General features: G+C 41.9%; 1 protein-coding gene across 1 annotated transcript in view; it reads left to right on the plus strand.

Annotated features, from left to right (window-relative positions):
- The window catches only part of SERINC5 (serine incorporator 5), a 44,205-nt gene that overhangs the window by 13,520 nt on the left and 6,815 nt on the right, over nt 1-23,870 (plus strand). Inside the window, exons 2-11 of the mRNA XM_032676276.1 lie at nt 57-224; nt 8,162-8,340; nt 8,606-8,688; nt 11,546-11,639; nt 13,194-13,405; nt 14,189-14,284; nt 17,243-17,369; nt 18,936-19,002; nt 22,876-22,915; nt 23,579-23,726. Coding sequence (XP_032532167.1) covers nt 57-224; nt 8,162-8,340; nt 8,606-8,688; nt 11,546-11,639; nt 13,194-13,405; nt 14,189-14,284; nt 17,243-17,369; nt 18,936-19,002; nt 22,876-22,915; nt 23,579-23,726 — 1,214 coding nt within the window. The remainder of the gene's footprint in view (nt 1-56; nt 225-8,161; nt 8,341-8,605; nt 8,689-11,545; nt 11,640-13,193; nt 13,406-14,188; nt 14,285-17,242; nt 17,370-18,935; nt 19,003-22,875; nt 22,916-23,578; nt 23,727-23,870) is intronic.

The following is a 23,870-nucleotide window of genomic DNA, read 5'->3' on the forward strand; positions in this document are numbered from 1 at the left end:
GAAGCTGGAGTTCTTTGGTGGTTTTTTGACTTGTGTTTTTTTGTCTTACTTTCCAGTTGGCCTGCTGCTGTGGTACTGCTGCTTGTTCCTTGTGCTGCAAATGCTGCCCAAAGATAAAACAGTCAACCAGCACCCGCTTCATGTACGCACTTTACTTCATCCTGGTGACTATCATCTGCTGTGTCATGATGTCAACAACTGTAGCTAACGAAATGAAAACGCACGTAAGTAAGAGATCAACTCACTGCTGCCTCTGGAAGGAAAAGGGGCTCCTTCCACAATTCTTTGTGTGTAGGGGCACTTCCTCAGAAGAGGCAGTTGATTTTCTCCACCCATCCACTTCCAAACTCAGATATGATGATTTACCAGCTCACCCTCTTCCTGTCATCCGCTGAGTGTGTTTCACAACAGGAAGTGTCAAGGCCTTCCTCTCCTATTGTGCAAAAATCCGCTGGAGTGCACCCATTGCAGGTTTGCTGCACAGGTAGTGTCACAAGAGGCTTATTAGGGAGCTTTTTATAGAACAAATCAGTTCAGTCTAATGTTGAGTTCGTCTCTGGCAGCTTGTTTGCTAGCAGAAGCAGAAAATTAGAAAATAACTCTTCAAGTGTTATAATTTTAATTCTGTGTTCTCAGTGCTGTATGACAGACTACTGCAAAGTACAGTGCTGCAGAGCCTTTACAAGGGCTTTTCTTCAGTGTGTGTTGAGTCATTGGCCTCTAACAACAGCAAATATTGTTAATCTCTAGTTGTCTTTTTAATTAAAGATATTCAAAAGCATGAAAGGAGCTGTGGCTAAAACCAGATTTTAAAACTCAAGTTTCTTTCAGAGTCTTAATATAACTTTCCTAAGTGAAATGCTCACCCAGCCTGGTATCACTCACACACACCGGACTTGTTGTACCACATATTTGGTACAAGCCATCACTGAGCCACCCAAGTAGCATAAGTCCTCTCTCTCACCCTCTGCCAACTACAAGAATGTAAGTCTGTTTCTAAGCAGACGGAACAATGGCTGCATGGCTTAGTTCTTAAAAATTAAGGTTCTGCACCAAACACATCATTAGGCCTGCTTCAGGATTGCGAATGTGCTTGTCCTGGAGGTTCAGAAGGCTTCCCTTGCTGCAGGCATGTAGTTGTTTTGTGTTCCCCTCCCAAGGGAGTGCTGTGGGTGCATGATTAGGGCTGTTTCCTCATTGAATCGGTTGCTGGACAAGCTGATGCCCTGCTTAAATCCTGCACTTTGTTTTTGGTTGTCTCTGAAACACTTTCCTCCACAGCATCCCAGATCCAGAAGCTGGTGGCAGCACTCTCTCCCTGCAACACAAATGAGCCAGTGGGCTTATGCTGGGCTAATTTGAGGGCTTCTGTGCTCTGCTGCCAGTGACCTTTCTTTCTTCCCGTTGTACTTGTACCCTCTTCGTATATTGTGTCCTAATTTTCTTTCATTTAATAGCACTTTGCATGAATTATCCTAGTGCCACCTTCTTATCCCAGGCCACCAGAAGTTGTTGACAGCCCTGTAGGAGAACCCAGTACAGACATGATGCTTGCCTGTGAGCTGTGACTTGAAAATTGTTCAACATGTGTGTTCTGAAATGGCTTGCCAGGAGTTTCTTTGACTTACTAGATACTTAGCTTGGCAGTAAAGTGAATAAGCCAAGGAACTGGAGTGTGTGGGAGACAAATTATGTGCTCATATCCAAATTTCATAAAGTTGTTTTCCATCAGTCGTGTGGTTTTAATGCAGCTTGTATCCCTAACAAAAAAATACTCCTTACCCAACAGAAAAGTGATTCAAGAAGCCTTCAACAACATGCTTTTCAGTATTGCCAAATTTCTTTTACAGTTTATAGTCTTGAAAGCTCAGTGTGGGAGGAAATGGCACAAAGAATAGCTGTTAGTGTGAAGTGGAAAGAGAATCACCCTCTTAGTTTAGAGCATTGGAAGTCTTTGAATGGGAAATGGACCATCTGAAAGTAGGCTTTCTTTATCTGCTCTCTAATTTAATAATTATGTTTATAGCTGATAAAAGTTCAAAGACTCCTGAAGTTAATTCAGCCCAGTTGTAATAGAGCTCACCTTGAAAATATTTGTTCCAACTAACCAGTCTCAGCTTGCCAGCGATGAACTGGGTTTTGAAAGTGTGGGATCAAGGAACACTCCTAGCTCCCGAAGCCAGACTAAGCAAATGCTTTGCATGATGTTTCTGGGACCTCACCTTCTTGGCTTTTTTTGAGAGGAATCAGAATTTTAATTAATTAGATTTAAAAAAAATAATTTTGTATTAAAACAATTAAAATTTCAAACTGTAGTGCAGTCCTTTATGGAGACATAATCTTAACAAGGAATCATGTCTGCTTTATCAGTATAGAGTTCAAATACTCGTGCTGATCTTAGATGACAGAACTCTGTCTTTTGGTCAGTGAGAGGGTCTGGGTTTTGGGGTTTTTGGTTGATTTGCTGTAAATTCCCGAGTCTAAAGTAGTTCTAAGGTATTGTAGCACTTGGTCCTTTGGCGTTATTTTGTAAGGAAGCAACAGCAAATGTACATCTTTTATGGGCACCTTAATCAGAGACCTCTTAAAAATGTTTGTATTTGTTTTGCAGTATTTATCTACCCCCATGGTCATGCATTCTGTCTATTAAAAGACATTTAGGACTTTTTTTAGTTCCCAAGGTGCCAGACTTCACAGGGCCAGCTCAGAGCTGAGGATGTACTCCATGCCCTCTGACATGGCTGGAAAAAAGAGGAGTCCCAGGGAGCTCAGCTTCCACAGCCCTTCCAAAGGTGACAGGTAGATGAAACAATGTGTCACTGGGAAGACAGGGTATCTGTGAAGTATTTGGGTACTGTTTCAAAACCTTGGTTCTTAATCTAACCAGCACCTTTGTATGGACATCCTTTTTCTGTGGTAAGCCTTAGGAATTGAACAGTGTCCTTTGAGGGGATGTTCCTTCTCTGTTAACGTTTTCACTCTTCCCCATCTCCTGAGCTGTTCCAGTGCCCACAGGACACCAAGGGAGAGGGGCCCAAAGGGTTAAATTCTGAAATATTTGCAATGAAACCAAGGTATTTGTGTTTGATCTCTGGGGAAGAAGCAAGAGGCAATGGAGGGGCAGGGAAGGAGCCCATGGTTTTGACCAGGAAAATATTTTGAATAGTAGGATGCAAAATTGAATTTAGCAAAGCAATATTGTGTATCAAGGCAAAAGATGGGGTGGTTCATCAATCAAGACATGAGAGCCCTAGCAAGGGGGACAAAAATACAGAAAAGACCAATATGCAATTACACAAAATGGTTTAGAGACTTTACTCTGTTGCAAAATTAGGCAAAGCAGAACCCAACTTGAAGTGCTTCTATGCCTTGATCCCTATGTTATTTTTTTTTTCCAGTTATGTAAGTTTGGATTTTTTAACAGATACAGCTTTACTCACAAGTGGTCTGTTGAAGCAAAACCTTGAATTTCACAGGCTTCAAAAGGGTAATTGAGAGAAGAAAAGAGACAGAATTGTTTTGGTCTCTCAAAAGAATGTTTTCAAATTTTTTGGTTTTTTTTTTTTAATTGAATTTTTAATGTTAAAGCTATTTCAAAACTAGTGGTTTCAGTCTGAAAATATCAATATCCTACTTAACTAATGAAAGGAAAAATAAGAAAGATGTTTTCAGGAAGGCAAACACCAGGGAAACTCATTTGTGTGAAAGCATTTCAGTACTGGATGGTTACACATTCTGGCAGAACATGCTTTCAGGCTTGTTTCCTCGGCTAGGTTTATGTCTTGGTCCTTAACTGCATTATTGTATGTTATACCCCAAATTTGCTACCAAAAATAAGCTAAGTTTTTAAGTGCAGATGCCCATTGTTTATTTCTGATAAGAATTTAGCCATAGATTCAAGATAACATGTGTTTTGGTCCAAGCGTTTTTTAGTTTTTTATTTAGTTTCTCAACCACTCATGATATGTTTACCTGGCTTTTTGCTCTTGTTTTTCCACCTACACAGATTTTTTTCATGCTTCTTCCTTTTCCATAATGAAGTTTGTCTGCCGTATTCTCCGTCTTTGGATGAGGACATCCAGATGAAAGCATTATTTTTCAGGCCCATTTCTACACACTTCTTTCTTCCTATTCTCCCCCTAGTGCTGTTTCCCACACTCCTGTACTCACATGTTTGGGTACAGACAGACCCAAACTCTGAGGTGGCCAAGCCCCCTCAGGCTGGTGCCTGGATGCACTGTGGCCATGTTGGCTTGCTTTTTGCACTGCTGTTATTTCAGGTGCCTGCAGCTTGCAGTGAGGGCAAAGCAAGTTCAGGGCAGTCTCTCCCTGCTTCTGTAGATGTTGCTTGAAGTTGCTGAACATCTCAAAGGGCTTCAGTGCACGTTGGAAAATTACAGACTTAGCTGTGGTAACATCACTGCTTGTACAGCAGCTGAGGCGCTTATGTTATTTGATAGGATACTGAGTTTCTGCAACAAGAATGCTTTGTCCTCTACTCAGTGACCAAAGAATTTAGCTTATGTTGCTTTTAAAGGTATAAAAGTAGATATTTCACTGTATCGTGGCAAATGTAATCTGTGACCTAACAGCTGTGAAAACTATCCGGCAAATGGAAAGCATGGTAAACCACCATGGAAAGCATGGTATATAGGGTGGACAGGTTTCTCAGCAGCTGAACATGTTTCAGAGATATAGATTTTAAAAAAAATTAGTCTTTTTTATCTTTCAGTGAAGTTACATAAGCCTTGATAAATTGTTTCCAGCAGTAGACCAAACTCTCACAAAAACATCAGTCCTATTGTCCTCAGCATTGTACTTCTGTTTATTATCTGCTGGTGTCCCCAAGCATTTGGTATTATTCTTGTTTTGTCCTTTAGGGTGACAGATCTCCTAAAGGGGCATTCAGTCCCATAGGACTATTCCTGTGGCCATCACTTATTACTGCATAGTGTTGTGGATACTACATGATGGCTGAGCTCTCTTTATTTGTGTAGGCACGAGCTGAGCTATTGTTCTGGTGAATCTATCTATTTTCTCTCAGCCGGATCTGTAAGGAAATTACTTCTTAATGGAGAAAAGAACATATAGGGTCAAAAATCCCATCAGTATGCAATTAAAGAAGATGGCCATTTATGGTTACCCAGAAATTTGTTTTTAGTTAGCTAGACAATCAAGTCCTATGGTTTTGGGTTTTTTGTTTCATTCTGTAAGTCTTGTAAGCAAAATCATGCTTCGTACTAAGAACGGATCTTGCAGAAACCTGTCCCCTTGGCGAATACTATCATCTATATAAAACAGATAAGTAATTCTCCCAGAAATATTGTTAGTTAGATATTATGTGTCTTTCTAACCTTTGCTGAATGATAGTTTTTATAAGCAAAGAATAGGAAAACATTAATTGACAGCCCAGTTGCTTTCCCTGGCATTGCTGTGGCCTTTTGGCTTGCCCTGGCATCACTTTGGCTGTCATGGTTTGAAATTGGCCCCCCCCGAGAGGCTGGGGGGCTCAGAGGTGATTGGGTGCCAGGGCAGTGTTCCCTGGAGAGCCAGTCACCACTCATGTTGTTTGCTTCTGCTCAAAATCATATATACACAGTACTGGAAGTGGTTGGCAGTTCTGCTGTTGGTGTCTGCTGCGTGTAGGTGGAGAAGGCCAGGGGGTGGCTGGGCTCCTTCTCTTGCCCTCCAGGGGAGAGAGAGGAGCCCTGCAGCCCCCCCAACTCTGCTTGGGCTGGAGTTGGAGGCAGCATTTGGAGTATGTGCTGTGAAAGAAGAAATTCACAGCACCTGAGGTAAGAGGAGAGAGGCAGGCTTTGCAGCCAAGCCCTCTCCCCCCTCCTTTTCTGCAGTGAAGCTGTGTAAAGGGGGGCTTTTTCTTTCCCTCCACTGTAAGTGGAGGAGAGGCTCAGCATTGGGGCTGAGCCAAGAGACGGCCCGAGGAGATAGGCCCGGCGCTCGGGGGAAGAATCCCAGGTGAAATTGGAGACGGGCCAAGAGCTCTGGAGTTGCCTGCCAAAGCTGACCGGGGGCAGCTGAGAACTGACTTGGAGGAATGAAGATTCCAGGATGCGTATGTTGATAAGCTACACTGCAGCAGCCTATGAACCGAGGTATGAGACCGAGAGGGAGAGATTACACAGCAGACCGAGGAACAAAGACTCAAAGCTATCTTCTTGGATTTTGTGAGGAGAAAAACTGCCACAAACAGCTGAAGCTTGGTGAGGGGGAGCATTCGAGCCCAGAACACTCCCACAAGAGAGAGAGACTGGTTACATATCAGCCTTGAAAGGCTCTTCCTGGACTAAAGTTAAAGGGAGGGGCTAAAAGGACTGACAGAAATGTAAATATATATATATATAGTTGCTTTTAGTTTGTACAGTATATTTATTTGTGTAAATAAATGTATATACTTTCCCCTTCCCCTATAGAAGCCTCTGGCCTGAAAGTTTCTCTCTGGTGTTAGGATAAATTGTGGGAAAGGGTGGGGGAGCCTGGAAATTGAATTTTGGATTTCTAATGTGGCTCAAACTGCCACAGTGGCATTGATAGTTCTCATAATTATTCCAGTCAATCCATTTGCTCATTTTGAATGCTGGTACATTTGCCTGGTCTGACATTTCAGTGCCTTTCAAGACCTGGGAAAAGTGTTGCTGATGCTGCAGACAGTTTCTCAGGAGCTTTCAAAAAACTCTTGGATGCAAGTTAGCTACAGCTACTCATATAATGTCCAGCTTCTAACACACTGGCTACTCATCTCTGAGTTTTTGCTGAAAGAGCAACTCACAGTAGCCCAGCTTGAATCCATTCTTGTAATACCATGCAGCTGCGTTCAGACCTGCTTTTCATCTCCTCAGCTGTTCTATCTCACCTGGGATCAGCTCTGTGTTGTCGTTAGGTTTCCTATCCTTAGCTCAGCAACTCAGTGTTGCTGTGAGCTGCTAAAATAATTTCTCTTTGAGAAACCGCACAGAGAGTTGTAGAGCTCCTGACTGGTTTGTTTCCTGGAACCAGGGTGGAAATTGCATACCCTGCTGAAGGAGGCAGGGTTTCAGAGCCCAGTTAGCTGGAAGCTGGCAGTTTACTTGTTTGTCCCTTGTTTCCTGCATCTCAGAGGGGTTTCGACCCAGCTGGGAATGCTGCTTAATGGCTTGCTCCCAACCCCTGTTCGTTCTTTCACTGTCCTGGATTTGTGTACTGACCCGCCTGCTGAAGGAAGAGGTTTCCTTTGCCAGAGTTATTTATTTATTTGTGCATGTTGCGTCCTGCCACATATTGTCTTCTCTCTCCTCCAATTGGTACAGGTAGCACCAATCAGCTCCAGAGGGTTTCGTGTGTTGCTCAACTGGTCTCACTAGCTTCAGCTGAGGGCTGTAAGCATACAGAGGCCCTTTTTTTCTTTGAAATGGACAGTGGTTTTCTAATTAAATGCCTGTATTTTTGTGAAGCTGAATGGTTCCCTGGCTGTGGGGGGAGGTTCTGCACAGAGGTGTCTCAGCAGTGAGTCCTGGCCACACAGAACTAGTTTTTTGAGCACCCAGCCTCATGTCCGTGTGCTGAAACTGAAGCCAAAATGTGCAGCTGTTTGCTTTCCCTGTGCGGTGAGACCGAGGCCTCAAAGGCAAATATTTAATGAGTCAAGAGAAGGGTGGAATTTTCCTGCCTTTCTGTTAATTTTAAGCAAAATCAGGGCAACTGGCACAACTCCCTTTCAGAGAGTGTAATGGAGAGGTTTGGTGACGCTTGGGCGTGCTTCAGTCTGCATTGCCACCCGGGGCATCCCAAGCCACTGGTATGTCTCATGTAAGCTGAATTGCTGAAGCAATCAGAGTCTTTTGCTGTAAAGCATGGGAAGAAGGGAGAAGGTCCCCAGGGGGAAGGGATAAACAGTAAGGAACAGGGATGTCTTGAGCCAACAGAGCTGAAGGGAGGTGGACTTGTATCCCAAAGCATCTGGAAGGAGTGGAGGTTCTGAAAATTTAAGTACCTTGTGTTTTACATTTTGTTATAACCCCTGAACCCTTAAATCCGGGCTGAAGGGGTGTCAAGAGTGAAAGGTGTTAGAAGCCAGTGAAAAGTCCATGATGCCTAGACATAGACATGCTTGTTTATGAGGGCCTTGTGTCCTATCTAACAGCTTATAACATGTTCTGCTTTTCAGATTCCATTCTACAAGGAGATGTGCAAGGGTATTCAGGCGGGTGAGATGTGCGAGAAGTTGGTGGGATACTCTGCAGTGTACAAAGTTTGTTTTGGGATGGCCTGTTTCTTCTTTTTATTCTTCTTGTTCACCATCAAAATTAACAGCAGCAAAAGCTGCCGAGCATACATTCATAACGGGTGAGTTTTTTGTTCGATTGCTTAATTTTCACATCTCTTTAGAGGTTAGTGCCGCCAGCTTTCCACTTGGGTGTCATAGTAGTAAAAAACTCCCTTCAATTAAAAAATTGATTTTACTGCTATTGTCAGAAATAATACAGTCAAGTGAAAACTAACTAAAGTGGTAAAGAGAGGGTATTTTATCTCTTGTGGTACTTTATTTGAAGACCTCTAATTCCTATTACGAACAGTTGATTTTTTTTGTTTGTTTTTTCCTCTGATCCAGATTTTGGCTTATTAAACTTATAGTTCTGGCAGCAATGTGCTCAGGAGCCTTCTTCATTCCTGATCAGGACACTTTCCTCAATGGTATGTCCTCCTTACTTTGTTACGCTGCTTTGTTCTGTACTATCTTGTGGGTGGTTAAAAAATCCTGGAGGTCTGATCAACATGAGTATCGCCATGATTCTTCAAGTAAAGCCTGTATGGGCCAGGTGCAAAAAGAGTATTCAGAGCTGTTTTGGGGGGAACACTGTGTCTTCCCGCACAGACATGTCTTCATGGGAGTGTGCAGGAAAGAGCATGTTTTTTCTGATCAAGAGCAGGCCAAATGGGTAGGTAACAATACCACTGCAGTGCTATCTTGCAAATTCTTTAAGAAGTAGGGAACTGTAATGGTGCAAAATAAATTATTCACTCAAGGACAGAGAGTGGCATGTTAGTTTGGCTTGTGCAGGTAGCTCTGGTGTAGTACAGTAGCTGGGCTTCATACTGTACTCTGGGGAGGTGCCAGTGCTCAAGGGGGCACAGTGACCTGCCGGGTGCTGGTGTTTGCTGCCTGAAAACTCACAATGATCCAAAAGAATTTGGGATGTTGTTAGTTTTCAGGCTGGTGGCCTAAATCCAATAAAGTAAAATTAGACTTCTTGGACTATGATATAAGTGCTCTGCTGAGGATGACATGTCAGAAGCATTTCCACTTTTGGAAAGCACCCTGGCCCCACACAAGCACGCTGGTACTATCCCAATACTTAAATGCCAGCTAGGAGGGGAGCTTCTCACTGGAGTCTTGTGGGCTAGGAGCAAAAATCCTGGTGGTACAGACATGAATTTGTTCTTTTATGAGAGAGATACTTGAAAGCCTATAAGCTGTTGAGTCCAGACAGGTGGAAAGGAATAGGATCGGTAATGCAAAGGATTGTTTGCGCATGATGTCTACTTCCACTAGGACTTGGTTACATTGTTCACAACACCAGTCTCCTTTAGCCAGGATGTTTAAAAGGGAAAGAGGAAGGAGTAATACGGAGGAAGAGAATAGAGTAGGCAGGCATACTATGAGCACAGTACTCTGGGAAACTAAAGGTAAAAAGCACTGCAAGTGAATCACTGACAGGTATAATTCAGCTTCTTCCTCTTACTATTTGTTTGGTCGTGGCTCAGTTTGACGCCCCAGAAGTGATGCCCCTATTCCTCTCCTCTGTGAATTTATGGGATGGCTATATGTGCTTGTTGTTAGTACCTAAGGACACTGTTTGGATTAGAAAGATGTAGCAGTACAATGCTTTGTACTCATGAGCAAGCAAGACTGCCTGTCATCCTTGCAAGGTGAGAAGTCTTCAAGAACTGATGTGTTTACAGAAAAGGAGAAACAGAACTTTTTGTGCTGATTCTCAACAGCAGTCTTACCTAGTGTGAAGATACAACATAACAAGATTTATTCCCCGTACTATGTCTTGACATTTCACTCTAAAGTCATATTCTGCCCTTCCTGCTAAACTGTTCTCTGGTTAGTCTCTGAATTTGAGATTTACGGATGAGTTGGGAATTGTATGTTATTGTCTTCTCTTTTTTTTTTCTCCCTCCTATCAAGAAACTTTCACTGTTGTTTGGTTTGGTTTGGGGTTTTGTTTGGTTGGTTTTGTTTGCTTGGGGGGCATTCTTCCTTATTGCTTATTTTTTCTTAAAAAAGCGAAAGGTCTCTTGTTGTGCTACCCATGCTCACCAGTTTGTTGATCATGGAGGAGGAATATTACATGCAAGCACTAGGTTTGTATGGGCTGTGGTGTTAATTCCACACTGGCCATGCTAACCTTATCTGTCCTGGATCCATTAAACATCCTGCAGTATCCTGTGGCAGTGGGATATTCTGAGAGTCTGGCTACTTAATTATTCATTCTATTGGTGGTCTGCTTTTTCCTACTCCACTTCTTCCAAACGCACATGCCACTTTGTTCTCTGTCTATTTTTTATGTACTTTTTTACAGGCTATCTTCTTCCATTTTTTTATATTGTATGTTCCAAGAACAGTGTGCTCACTTGCTTTCAAATAATAAGTTTATGGTACAGGAAGAAAAAATAATCTCTGCGTGAATTGCTAATGGAAACATGCCCTGACCGTTCTCATCTTCACTTCACTGATACAGGCTTTTTTCAAAAAGAAAACACAATAGAAGGATGTGGCTGAATTTTGCTGATGCATTTCCTTCTTCACTGAAATCAACTGCACACCTGGAGTAATTTATAGGCTATGCACTGCACAGCAGTACAAGCTCTATATATAGCTAAACATTAAAATAGGTATCTGTATTTCCTCAGAGGCTTCTGATGTTGCACATAAGAGATCTGTTGTTCAAAGTACCCAAGCAGCTACACAAATACAGTCTATGCAGATCAACAGTTAAGTAGTCAAACAACCTGTCTTAAAATTAGTCAGTGAATACAAAGTGTTCTTTGGGAGTGGCTTGGAAAAGCATTTGTAAATACATAAACCCCACCTTTGTTTTTCTATGGTGCTATAATCTGTATTGGAAGAAATTTCCCTTTTTACTGCTGGGTTTCAGTACCTTGCAATTTCAGGGTTTAAATTCCTGTGCAATGTCTTCACACCACCTCCCTCCTGCCAGTAACAAATAAAGGTTTCAGTATTTTCTGTCTGAATATAGTAACTCATAGTCTCCACAAAAATTCTCTAGGTTAGGGAAACTCAATAGATGTCCTAATGTGATTGTGTTGAAAGTGTAGCAGGTTGCAAGCTGAATTCATCAGGGAGCTAATCTTGAGTCCACTGAGCTGGCCTTTCATCAGAAATCTCTCATCTCTTGCTGTGTCTGTGAGCTTCAGATATTCAAACCGCATTAACAGCTTCCCTACATTGAAAATAATTCCATTTTATCTCAAGGGAAAGGCAGCTGCAGTTTGACCTATTTTCTGCCTCTCTGCCTTTCAGCCTGGCGCTACGTAGGAGCTACAGGAGGGTGCCTTTTCATTGTCATTCAGCTCATCCTGCTGGTTGAGTTCGCACACAAATGGAATAAAAATTGGTATGTGTTGGGCAAGTAGTTATTTGCTTAAAATTCTGGTGCACTCCTGACCAATACTTTTCTCATAACAAAGAGTATAAAAGTATCATGAATGTAACGTTTGGAAGACACTTTCATGTCAATATTCATCTACTTTCTCCTCTCCCAGTGGAAATGTTTCCTTGTTGTTCACTTCTACTCTGCTGATTTATTCTTTACCTCAATTGCTTGGCTTCCAGTAAGTGTGATGAGATGCAAAACTTCGCAGTTGAAGAGAGAAAGTTGGTTTATATTTTCTATGAAAATACACCTGCTAAGAAGTGGAGTGGTGCAAGAGAGTAAAACTGGATTTGCAAAATGTAATAGTGAAACTGCGTGCAATGATGTAAGCTGATAAATCCTGCTTTTTTTGCGTCAGCTTAATGCACATCAGTTTTTTTTTCTCAGCATGAGAACTGCTACTTTCTCTTCAACTTCTTTCCTATCATCTAAATACGCAAAATTCCATTACCAACTCACATATACCCCATTTGGGCACTGACTTAAGTATATTTACTATAACCTTCCAAGCCCTTAGCCTCTCATCAATTTAATATATTTAAATTGTCCTCCCACATAACTGCAGGAACTCCTGCCTCCGCCTTTCTGTCTCACATTTCTTCCTCTACAAACTTTTGCAGTCCTCTGTTGTTCTAGTTAGGATACCAACTGCAAAGAAAGAGTTTTAGTAAATTTTTAGGCTTTGTTAGATTCCTGTTTTTGGGGATGTAGAGGTGAGAGCTCCTTATGCCACAGATATTTTTAGTGCTAATAACTGTAGCTGGTTTTTTGTGGATGAAAGATTTCTAGCAGCAGCATTTAACTTTAGCTCTCCCTACATTAGATATTCTTTTAAAATAAGTCATGTTTCAAAAAAACACCAGGAAAAAAACCAATAAAACAACAAATCTAAAAAGATTTTCCACACACCAAAAATCCCATCGTGTCAAAACAACTCTTCTAGTTACTACTCTTAAAACCCTGGTGATCTTTGCAAGAAGTGTTTGGAAGGTAAAGAGAGGAAAACAAGATGGACTATGCTTTAGCTAAGGGAGACTGGTGGGATAGACCCAAATGGAGATGAGGGGTTTTGAGTGAAAGGGTGCTAAAACTACCAAGGTAACACAAGTGCAGAAGAGAGGCAGTATGGCTCTGCTTTCTTTGTGTGGAGACCACCACTGGCTAGCTGAGCCTGGGGCATTCCAAGTTGCCACTGAGGAAATCCCTGAAGTACTGAGCTGAGATGTGCTGATGGGCCGATTGCAGAGGCTGGGAGTTACGGGTGTCAATGCTGGGCTATAATTACAGAAAGGGCTGAGCATGATTCTACAGAATGTAAACACTGATGCTAAGGAACGTTTCCCTTTGTTTCATGGGAGGAACCTGGCAAGGGTCTGTGTTGGTGTAGTGAGCACACATGCTTCAGGAAAATAAACGCTGTCTTTCGTGTTTGAGGATATGAACTATTCAGCTATTAGAATTTTATGTTTTGGGGAAGGGAAGACAAAGATAAGGTGGTTGTTTCTCTCTCCCCAGGACTGCAGGTGCAAACCACAAGCAAGTGTGGAGTGGTTTGCTTGCCTTGGTCACTCTCATCTTGTACTCCATTGCTGTGGCAGCCCTGGTCCTCATGGCTCTCTTCTACACTCGCTCAGAGGGCTGCATGTACAACAAGGTCCTGATTGGAGTTAACGGGGGCCTGTGCCTCTTTGTGTCACTGGTGGCCATATCACCCTGTGTCCAGAATCGTGAGTCCACTGACGTCTTCTCCTCCTGGATGTCTGGTATTGTTTCAGCTGTGTGCCTGGAGGCATGAGCCATGCCTGGGGAGGAAGTCTAATGATAGTTCAGAACTGGTGCTGCTCTTGACTTTTTATCTACATTATGAAGTGTTGTTGCTGGTCATCAGCTGTACTGCTGAAACTATAGAGATGTGAGACATTTTGGGTATGCCATCAGGTAGTCATACTGTCAAGAAGGCTTGTGCTCTGATGGCTGGTACTGTGTTGTGAAACTTACCTTAGTCTTGCAGTGCTAGCAGTTGAAGCTGTCAAACTCATTCAGCACTGTTTTACTGTTTACTTTTGACTACTTGTGTAGTTTGTAAAGTTTGGACCTGGAGGAGCTGACAGCAATATTTCATACTTTAGTGTATTTTATGTGTGCTGTTAGTATCTTGCATACATTGGACCTGAAAATGGTAGAGTGACTCTAACACAGATTTTACAGGCAAATAAAATTATTGTGGCAGCTGGTCAATAGCTTTTGAAAAGCTGGTGCTTTTGGCAAAAACAGAGGGGTGATTCTTTACTTACACGGGAATCTCTAATGCCTTTCTAAAAAAGCCAGCAGAGCTGGCTTTTTTCTCTTGGCAGGCCAGGGGAACTGTATCCAAACTGCTTCAAACCCTTGTTTTCTGCTCTGAGTAAAAATAAAAGATACTGGCATGCTGTTCTTTGAAGGATACTAATTTCTTTTTCCCTCTGTTAAACTGTCTACAAAAATAACTTATTTTCATCTTTCTTGTGAAGGTCAGCCCCACTCTGGTTTGCTGCAGTCAGGAGTTATCAGCTGCTACGTCATGTACCTCACTTTCTCAGCACTATCCAGCAAGCCACCAGAAACTAGTAAGTTATCTGATACTTTACGTTAATTCTTTTAGACATGCCATGTACTAAACCCAAGAATTTAGCAAACCTGAAATAAAAAATTTGGGGATATAGGAGTGCTGGGATATAGAAGTGTTGGTCTGTTCTGGCCTTCACAGAAGAAATTGCAAATACTACAAATACATCTGTGCAGCAGAGATACTGTGCAATTGGCACTCTCCATGTGCCTTAAATGGTTTGGTGTAGGGGAGCTTAACTTACCTTGCATGAGTTGCATCTGTTGCATCAGACCAATTTCAGTCTGGTTCCCATGAAAAAATTTCCCAAAGTCATGTAGTCTATTCCTGCTATGTCAAGTGCATGTTCTCATACAATAGGATATGACTCAACATGTAATGCGTTTGATCACATGATGGGAAAAGAGTTGGAACAAATGGCTCTTGGATGCCTCTGGAAGAAGCTGGGTGATCAGCTCCATCCAAAAGTTTACTAGATCCAGTTAGTAGATGCAGCCCATCAGAATGGATATACTAAAATGACTTTTTTTTCTTCTAGAAAAAGTGTGCTAAAGTGTGTTAGATCACCTTAGCACTGGATTCCTAATGGAGAAAAAACTCGAGTACCACTCATATTTTGTTTTGAGAGTAAACATTCAAAGAAAGGACTTGGAGTTACATTGCAGTAGAGATGATGCTGTTCTTCAGCAGATTTCCTGAACTCTACTTGCCTTCTAGCTGTTGGCATTCCAAGTCAGGAGTATGGAACTCCCTAGAGTTTGAAGGTCTTTACACTGTGAAACCACAGCAAGACTTCACAAGCACAACTTAAACTTTCCTTTACCCAGATAACTATCAGATTCACATATTTGGACTAGAAGCATTCTTTTCACTTAAAGAAGGCTTTTCTGGCTTGAATTAGTACGAAAACACCCTTCTTTATTATTGCTCAACTGTAAGTGTTGAATAGTTGAAACAACAATAACTAGAAGAAAATAAGTCAACTGGCAGGAAGCAAAAGTTTACACAGACACTTCCCAAGAAGAAAGGGGAGAGATGGGAAAAAAATATCTCTGTCACACGTGTATAGGTACAGACACACACAAGAGTATTCTAGAGTTAAAAAGGAAAACCAGACAATATTTAGGTGTAAGATTTACTTACAGAGCTAAAGCAGTACTTTGAATGAATATAAAGTTGAATTTAGGTGTTTGAATTACTCCTAAGTCTTGACACAGTGTAAAAAGAAAAAGAAGGGGGAGAAAGTATGTATGGAAAGAAATCATCAGCCTCGAGTTGTTTCATGCTTCTGACAAAGACTTAAGCAGTTAAATGAATCCTCTGATTCTTCTTGTATGTATTGCACGTGTGGTTATTGCATTTGTGTGCAATATTTATATGCAAAGACAATGCATCATGCACACTCTCTTAGACCTCCTTGAATCAGATGCTCCTCCTTGTCTTCCCATGGCTGAGAATTTTCATGGTTGTCATCTGCTCTCAGAGGTGCTCCGTCCTCCCTTGATTGTGTGATAAGGACTCTCATGCTGGCCTGTCAGCTTTTACAGTGGCATGTGCTAGAGAATGTATGGGATGCTGGCACTTTCTGTGGTGTCCCATGCCCTGTCACTCAGGTTTGCCATGAACTTACCTAATGTTAAAGCATTACCCTCATTTGTGAAGAAGGGGATTTCCAAACTGTCAGTCTTTCAAACTGGACACCTTGCGTACATCATCATGGCTGGGCTTCGCGAACGAAGATTTGGGTACCTTGCGTACAAGGCCTGAAGAAAATACAGGCTGCAAGTATTTGCAACACCCAAAAGAGTTCCAAATGTCTTAAGAAAGAATGGGCAAACAAAATGTTATGTCTCTTGAATCTGTGCTTATTATAATGTACCTTAGCTTTTTGGTGCCAGACATCACTAAAATGCCTGCTAAACAGTGGGCCTGCCTTGCTGCAGATGTGTCCCTGATGGATATAGGTGGGGGAATCTGCACATCTCTGGCCAAGGTATTTCATACAGGCTGGTTATCCTCTTCTTTTGCTCTCAACTCCACACTGTCCCCTCTGTGTCCTGATAAAGCTGTTTGTCCAGCACTGCAGGGCCATGCAAAATCCTCCCCCGCTGGGTCAGGGAACTGACTGAGTTTATTTTTAACCTGGATGTAGCCCTTGCTGCATTTTTCCCTCTGCCCCTACCAACAGTTGTGCTGTCTTGATGGGAATGCATTGTGGCTGCTGGAAAGTAAAAGGAGATGCCTTAAGCAGCACTGACTCAAAAACCTCTTGATTTGAGATAAGGTGCAGCTGTAATCTCTTGCTTTGGGATAATGCTGCAGGCTACTCTCTGCCTTTCCTTGATTCCAGGAAGATATCAAAATGCCAGATGCAACTTGGAACATCAAGGACTGAAGTGGTTTCATTTCAGGGATCTAGAAGTAGGATTTGATTAGATGCCAAGAAAAGATATTGCCTGAACTGGTGCACCTTTTGTCCCTTGATCTTCTGTATATCCCTCTGAGAACAGGGCTACTACTGACCACCTTTTTTCACTGTGTGTGAATTTCATAGCTGTCCTCAAGGCACCCTTTCTGTCAAAAAAATTTCTGGTCTCAGGTCTGTACTATCTTGGTCTTATATGGCTGTGGAGTGTTGGCAGACTTCCAATTTCTAATTTCTTACTTCATAAAATGTGTTTTCTCCTTTTTAGTCTGCTATGGTCAAATAGGAAATTTTAGTACCCTAGTAAGTTGCATTTTTGTTTTGCCTGAAACACAGAGTCTGCTGGATCAGCTTTACAGATTTTTTTCCTGTATGATCTTTTTTAAAAGATATATAGAAACAACTGAAATGTACCTACCCTGTATCTGAAATAATAAAAATATTTCATTAAAAACTGCCGGTCTGAAGATTACTTTGAAATGCAGTGAAATGATCTTTGCAAACTATTCTTTCTGTTTGATCTGTTTTGTGAAGTCCTGGATGAAAACCATCGGAATATCACAATCTGTGTACCTGAATTCAGTCAAGGCCTGCATAGAGATGAAAACCTGGTTACTGGCTTGGGTACTACGATTTTGTTTGGCTGCATTTTATATTCTTGGTAAGTCTGAGGGTTTGCAGTTACCTCGCTGTAAATACAATGTTGTGGTCCAAACAGCGAAAGCTTATAGCAGAGCTCATGCAAAATCACAGAGAGATATAGCATAGAGCTGAGCTGGAAAGTTAATATTCTCTTCAGTTTCAGAATTGCAGATGTTTTAGCCAAAAATGTTCTACAAGATAATACAACTTTTGAAACAAATATATCTCATTAAAAATCAAATAGAGCAATTTACATCTAGAAATGGAGGGAAAAAATTTTCACCTGTCCTTCATCCCAGGGTTCTTTGATCCTCTCTTTACGCTTCCATAAGAGAAGCTCTATGCAGTTATGTCCACCTAAAAAATCTACCTGAAATTTTTGTAGCCTCCTTGCGGAGGCTATGATGGTTGTTGGGGGTTTTTAAAACAAACAAACTGTTTGGGAGGGTTTAGGGCTTCCTTGGATAAGTGATGAGCACAGTATTGCCATCAAGATTTGCCAGAGATCTACTCTAAGAAAACCCCTCTTTGTGCCCATGTATCTTTGATGCTAACCTTGTATAACTGTAGCTGATATCAGTAAATTAAGTCATGCTCTGGGACGGGAAGTTGCTGATGACTGAAAGGTGATATATCTTGTCTTTTGGCTGTGCAACTTGCCAGGAGACAGGGGCTGTCTGCTGCAGGTTTTTGAGCAAATTTTGCTTCTAAATCAGTCCACTTTAGAGTTCACATACTGAAATTCCTTCATAATTTTGAAGTGAAAACAAGAGACTTACTCTTCTGTTATCAAATGTGCATATGTCTTCTGTTTAACTCTGATATAAAATAAATGGATATCATGTACCATGGGTCTAGTTCATGGTAGAAGATCATTTCCAGTGCCTCAGGGAGGTGTTTCAAGAATGCAGACAATATTCATGTAGCCTGCCTCTGAAGTGTACCATGCAGCTGGGGAAATAAGAAGGCCTTCAAGGGGAGTGTTTTTGAAGCATTGCTTACCAAGGCTCAGCATGTACAGTAAAGCATTACACATCCTAAAAGGGTAAGACTGCAAGAAATGTTTCCTATCAAAAGAAACTAGAAAGGATTCCCCCCAGACAACTACAGCCATGCAAGAAAGTGATTTCTAGGAACTGGTACACTGACAACAGTTACTAGTAATTTACTTTTGAAAACTGACTGCTGCCAGAGACCTTGAGTTCGCTGGCAAAGCCTTTACAGAAATGCTGAGCCAAAGTGATGGCTGTGAACTGAGCATTGGTTGTGCACAGCAGAGGAGATCTCTTCTGACTTGCAAATTGGAGTGTTTGGTGCTGTCTGGTGGTGAATTCACCACCTTTCAGGAGTGATCTAATTTTAAACTCATGATACAGAATAAGTTGGCCAGTGGCCATCTGCCAGGCTGGTTTGTACTAGTGCAGAACGAACTTGTTATGTACTTAGTGCTTTGTGATAGCATCCAGGCAAATGCTTAGCTTAGACATTGGAATAGGCTATTTATGTTTGCTGTGATGTTGAAAAGTAACCCTGTTGGGGTTAGAGTTACGCCCAGGAGATTGACACTAACTTCTTTTCCTCCTAGTTTGACCTCAACAACACGATCAAGTTCAGAGGCACTGAGAGGAATATATGCAACAGCTGAAACTGAAGTAAGTTCTTACTACTTCCCACAGGATTTCTGTGCAGACTTTCTCCTCTGCTTTTCTTGTTGTTTTCATGGCCAGTAATCTGTAATTAGGTGTAAACAGAAGCTTGTTTGTGCTACATGCCTCTGCACATTGACCCTTCTGTAGCTCTTGCTGGTTTGGTGGAGGTGCCTTTATGTAATGAAATAATTTGCTGCTTTTGAAGTTTATTCAACATCCTACAGACTTCCTGTGAATCTTGTGCTTCCCATGAGCTCATGCCCTCTCATTTAAAGGACGAGTGTGCTGGAAAGCTATCAGTAAAAGAAGTGGAGGCATTCTTGAGCGTTTTCAGTCCTGATTGCCTTTGTTCTCATACCAACTGATTATGATCCCAACTTCTTATCTCATTTTTATTTCCACACATGAGTACTTCCTTTCTTTTTGCCTGTAACTTCGTCTCTGGTGATATTTCTCATTCCTGTTTCAACTGTACAGGTCTTTTCATTCCACCTACCTGTTTGTTTGGCCTCCTTATCCTGAGAACACCCAGAAAACACTAGAAAATGAGTGGGGTTTTGCTGAGTAACAGTCATCCCTTACTTGGGCTTGGAAGTGTCGCTCTTCAAATATGTGTGTGTGTTTGGAAGATGAATCTCTCCTCCTAGCTCTCTCTGCATTGGTGTTACTTTCATTCTGCAGTTTTAACTTCTATTTTTCAAATCTTTAATGAAAGTGTCTGTGAGAATTCAAAAATGCAGAAGTACCTGCTGATGCACCTGGTGTTTGCAGTAGCTGGGCATAGGGAAGCAAAACACATTTCACTGTGGGAGTGTTACACGGTGCCAGGGGAGCTTACTTTGGCAGGATGCTGCAGCTGGACAGGGTGCTGGTACCAGACCCAGCCCTTGCAAGAGGGCAGCCTACCAACTGGCTGGGCACTGACCACCGAGACCTGGCTCAGTCTGTCTCAAACAAGTCCAGACAGGACTTGTGCCATGCTGCCCTGTGCTGAGGGGTGGGACAGGGAGCACTGGAGAGAAAACAGATGCCCTTTACACCCATGCACCTTCTTTGCCCACCTTACACCGTAAGAGGTCTTGTCCAGAGGGTGTGGGTCTGTGCCCCTGTGGAAGGAGCAGTGGGAAGGCTGGGAGCCTCTGGCGTAGCGTAGATGTGGGATGTGGCCCCTCATTGGGAAGGTCCATCTGTCTGCCATAGTACTTGCCCAGAGGATTAGTTCCAGACTGTTGCATATTAAAGAGCCAGACAAGAGCCACTGAATGTAAATATAAAGAAATGACAGATGAAGAGTAACTAATTGCACTCTGATTGCCTTCCCTGTGGCAAAAGGCCTTTGTCTCTCAGCCTGGAGTGAATGCAGCTCTGCAGTTGTTGCTGCTGTACAGAGAGTCTGTCAGTGTCTGTGCTGGAGGCAGCTGAGCGTGTACAAGGGGCTGGGGGGTGTGTGCCAGTGTTGCTAATTTCATCACTCTATCTGTGCCAGGACTTAATTGCAATTGATTAAAATGTTTGAGGGAACCCAACCCTTGCTGCAGAATGTGAGTGCAGTCCCAGGGTAGCTCAGGCTGGCAGTGTAGGTGAGGCTAGGCACAGAGTAGAAAAAGATACAGAATGAGGGGTTTGCTTAAACTCTCAGACAGTCTCTTGACAAAGAATGAGCTTTTTGGCTTCTCCTGAGTTATGAACCGAGTGAGTGCAGGTAATCAGGGATATGCAAGGTAAAAACTGCCACTTGATGTTTCTGCTGGACAATTTACCTTAAAGATCTGCCATCTGTTTTCTGGGAAAGCATGCAACTGGCCATTTGACAAATGAGAGAAATTAGAACACAAACTTTAGAATAGCAAGAGTAGATATTCATTCATGCATGTGAGGTGTCCCAGCCAACTTGGAGCACCCCAAATGTGGTTTTACACAGGGTTCTTACACCCTTCAAGCATGCAGGTACAGCGTGATTTGACTAATCACTAGCACACACACCATCTAATATAATTATCTAATTATAGTAAAACTCTGCAAAGGAACTGTATTTCTGCAGCATTCTTACCTCTTCTCTGTTGATCCAGACGTCCTTGAAGTCAGCCTTGAGATAGTTACTTATCTATGATACTGGTATGGTTTCAAAGATGTTTTAGAGGGACTAGAATTGTGGCCTTATCTTTGCTGTTCAGGGGTATCTTTTATCCTTCAGAGACAGCTGTGAGCTTCCAAGAAGCAAAGTCCTTATTTCTGAGGCTGGTCTGTTCTTTGGTTTGTTTTACTTAAGCATGAACAATACCAAAGTGTCCAGTAAAACTCCAGTACTTCACTGCATTGCACTGTATAGTGTGAACTAATTAAGTAAACAAAGTTAATAGACTTTCTTACTATAAAGACTGACTGGTATAATAGTTAGGGAAGTGAATTTTCCTAATAGGGTTCATTGTCTTAATCAGACCACAAGCAAAATAAATCCCGGAGAAGGATTTTATCAGAATAAATAACACTGGTGATGCACTACAGATAATGCTGGCTTGTACTGTGGTCTGGTGCAGAAAATACTGTCTATTTTTTAAATGGTCAACACCTTTTCTCCATTTATATTACCAGAAAGTGTTGATTTCAGCTTTCCTTTTTCCATCAGTTAAACAAAACAAAAAAAAAAAAGGAAATCTTCATTTAAATAAAGCAGAAAAATTAACTTCCTTCTTTGCTTCATTCTGCTTGTGCTCATCCTGGCTCCATTTCAGCAGAATCTTGCAAAGATAATTACATTTCTTACTTATGCTTCTGCAGTTGTGATTTCTAACCCATGCATCTGTTGCAACCCGCCCCAGAAAGGGGGGGAGTGGAGTAACCTAGGTTCTTATTAATAAGTCCCTTGGAGTGGATTAGAGTGAAATGGCACTGAATAATCAGTGTTTGAAAACATATATGTGTAGGGTTTATTTTAGAACAATTTTGTTTCAAAGGTAAACAGGTATGTTGCTATTTTGTGTGTTGTCATCTTTATCATCTATAGCAATATGGTGTAAAGATAACCTTTAGGGGAAATGCATAAGGGAGAGAAAGGGAAAGACAGGATAAGGGTAAGGGAGAGGAAAGGAAAGAAAAGATGAGAGTGCAAAAATGTGTATAGTCACTGCCCATGAGGTCCAGCGATGAAACTTGGTAGTTGCAGCTTCCATGTCTGTCAGTTGAAGTGGTGGCCTTGATCCACTGGGGGTGGGGGAGGGAAGCCCACACTCTCCAAGAAGTTATGAGTTATTATATCCATGGACAGTGTCACGGGCCATGCCACGAGCCTCCAACGTCTCCTGGGCCTGCGCAGAGTTCCAGTGAGGGGCACATAAAAGGGTTTTTCCTGCCTTTCAGGATTGGCGGGGGGATGGGCTTTGATGGGCCAACAGCCACCTCTTCCCAGCCTGCAGAAGTCCCCTGGTGATCCTAGAATGCATAAATCATTAATCGTTTCAGTCTCTGACAGCATCAGAGTTTTAAAAGTTCCTTATACTTTCATCTTAGTAAAGAAATTTCCTAAAAGGAACTTGTATGCAGGTCTGAAGAGGTAAGTCTCTAAATACAAATGTGCTTTACCATTTTGTCATAATTATTTGCTCCTTTATTGGACCCAAAGTTATGTAGAAAAGATAGAGTAATTCTTAAAGAACATCTCATTTCTTCAAATTTACTGAGTAGGTTTTTCTGAAGCTTAGAAACTGTTGTTATGAGCTACTGGGCAAATCCTAATTTGAGTTTTGTGCTGGTTGGAAATACAAACCAGACTTCTCTAAATTAGTGTCTGCAGCGTAGACACAACAGACCTTCCTTCCCCAACTGTTCTGCTTTGCTGTAGCACAGATTCTTACCTTCTTCCTGTTGTCTGTTCCACAGGTAGCTCGATGCTGCTTTTGCTGTGTACCTGATGGAGATGGTAATTATGTTTTCACTGCAAAATTTACCTTATTTGTGGCTTTTAGGCCAAAGCTAAGAAACTAAGGACACAGCTGTGGATGGAGAGCTGCTCATATTTTGTAGCATATCAAACTGAAGCAGATGAATTGCTCAAAGTTAGGCTACAGAGGGAAGCTAGAGATGTCACAACACCATTTTAAAAACACTAGGCTAGTTATTAATTCTTTAAACTGCAATATACGAAGAGTAATCTCTGTTCTTTGCATGCCTGTGGGTGTGACTGGTTGCTGGATTTTTGGCTCAGCAGCTCTGGGGGGACTGCAGTTTGGTAGTGAGATAAGAAGGGAGTGTCCTTTTTGCAGACCTGGTACAATCAAAGTTATCAGCATGGACTTGCCAGAAAAATATCATACAGGTAGAGCAATTTAAATGGTCCCAATGCTCAAAAACTACTCAATAGACCAGGAAGCTGCTACAAGGCAGGATTTCAGTGTTGGTCCAGTTTTTCACTGAGGGTTTAGGCCCATAACCTGAGGGCAAGGAAATGTTCAAGTGTAGGCTCAGTATGAGTTACACTTTCCTAAATCACACTGTAGATGATTTGTGGTGTTCTTTGTGAACAGCTGCTGTTTTCAGTACTCATTACATTTGCAAAAACTTTCTTGTTTCCTGTCTCTTACAGCTGATGCTGAAGATCACATTGAAAAAAGAGGAGGCCAAACAGTGGTTTATGATGAGAAGAAAGGCACAGTGTACAGTTATGCCTACTTCCACTTTGTTTTCTTCCTGGCTTCGCTCTACGTGATGATGACAGTAACTCATTGGTTCCAGTAAGTGTATTTCTTTAAAACTGAGTAATTAATGTCTCTCTGCATTGAGAGAAGATATGTGAACAGGAGGTTCTGCTATTAGGGTGTCTTCTCTGCTTATGTTAGAAGCTTGAAGAGACATCACAAGTCTTTCCCAGACATTCT

Source organism: Chiroxiphia lanceolata, chromosome Z (genome assembly GCF_009829145.1).
Source record: "Chiroxiphia lanceolata isolate bChiLan1 chromosome Z, bChiLan1.pri, whole genome shotgun sequence".
NCBI classification, from domain to species: Eukaryota; Metazoa; Chordata; class Aves; order Passeriformes; family Pipridae; genus Chiroxiphia; species Chiroxiphia lanceolata.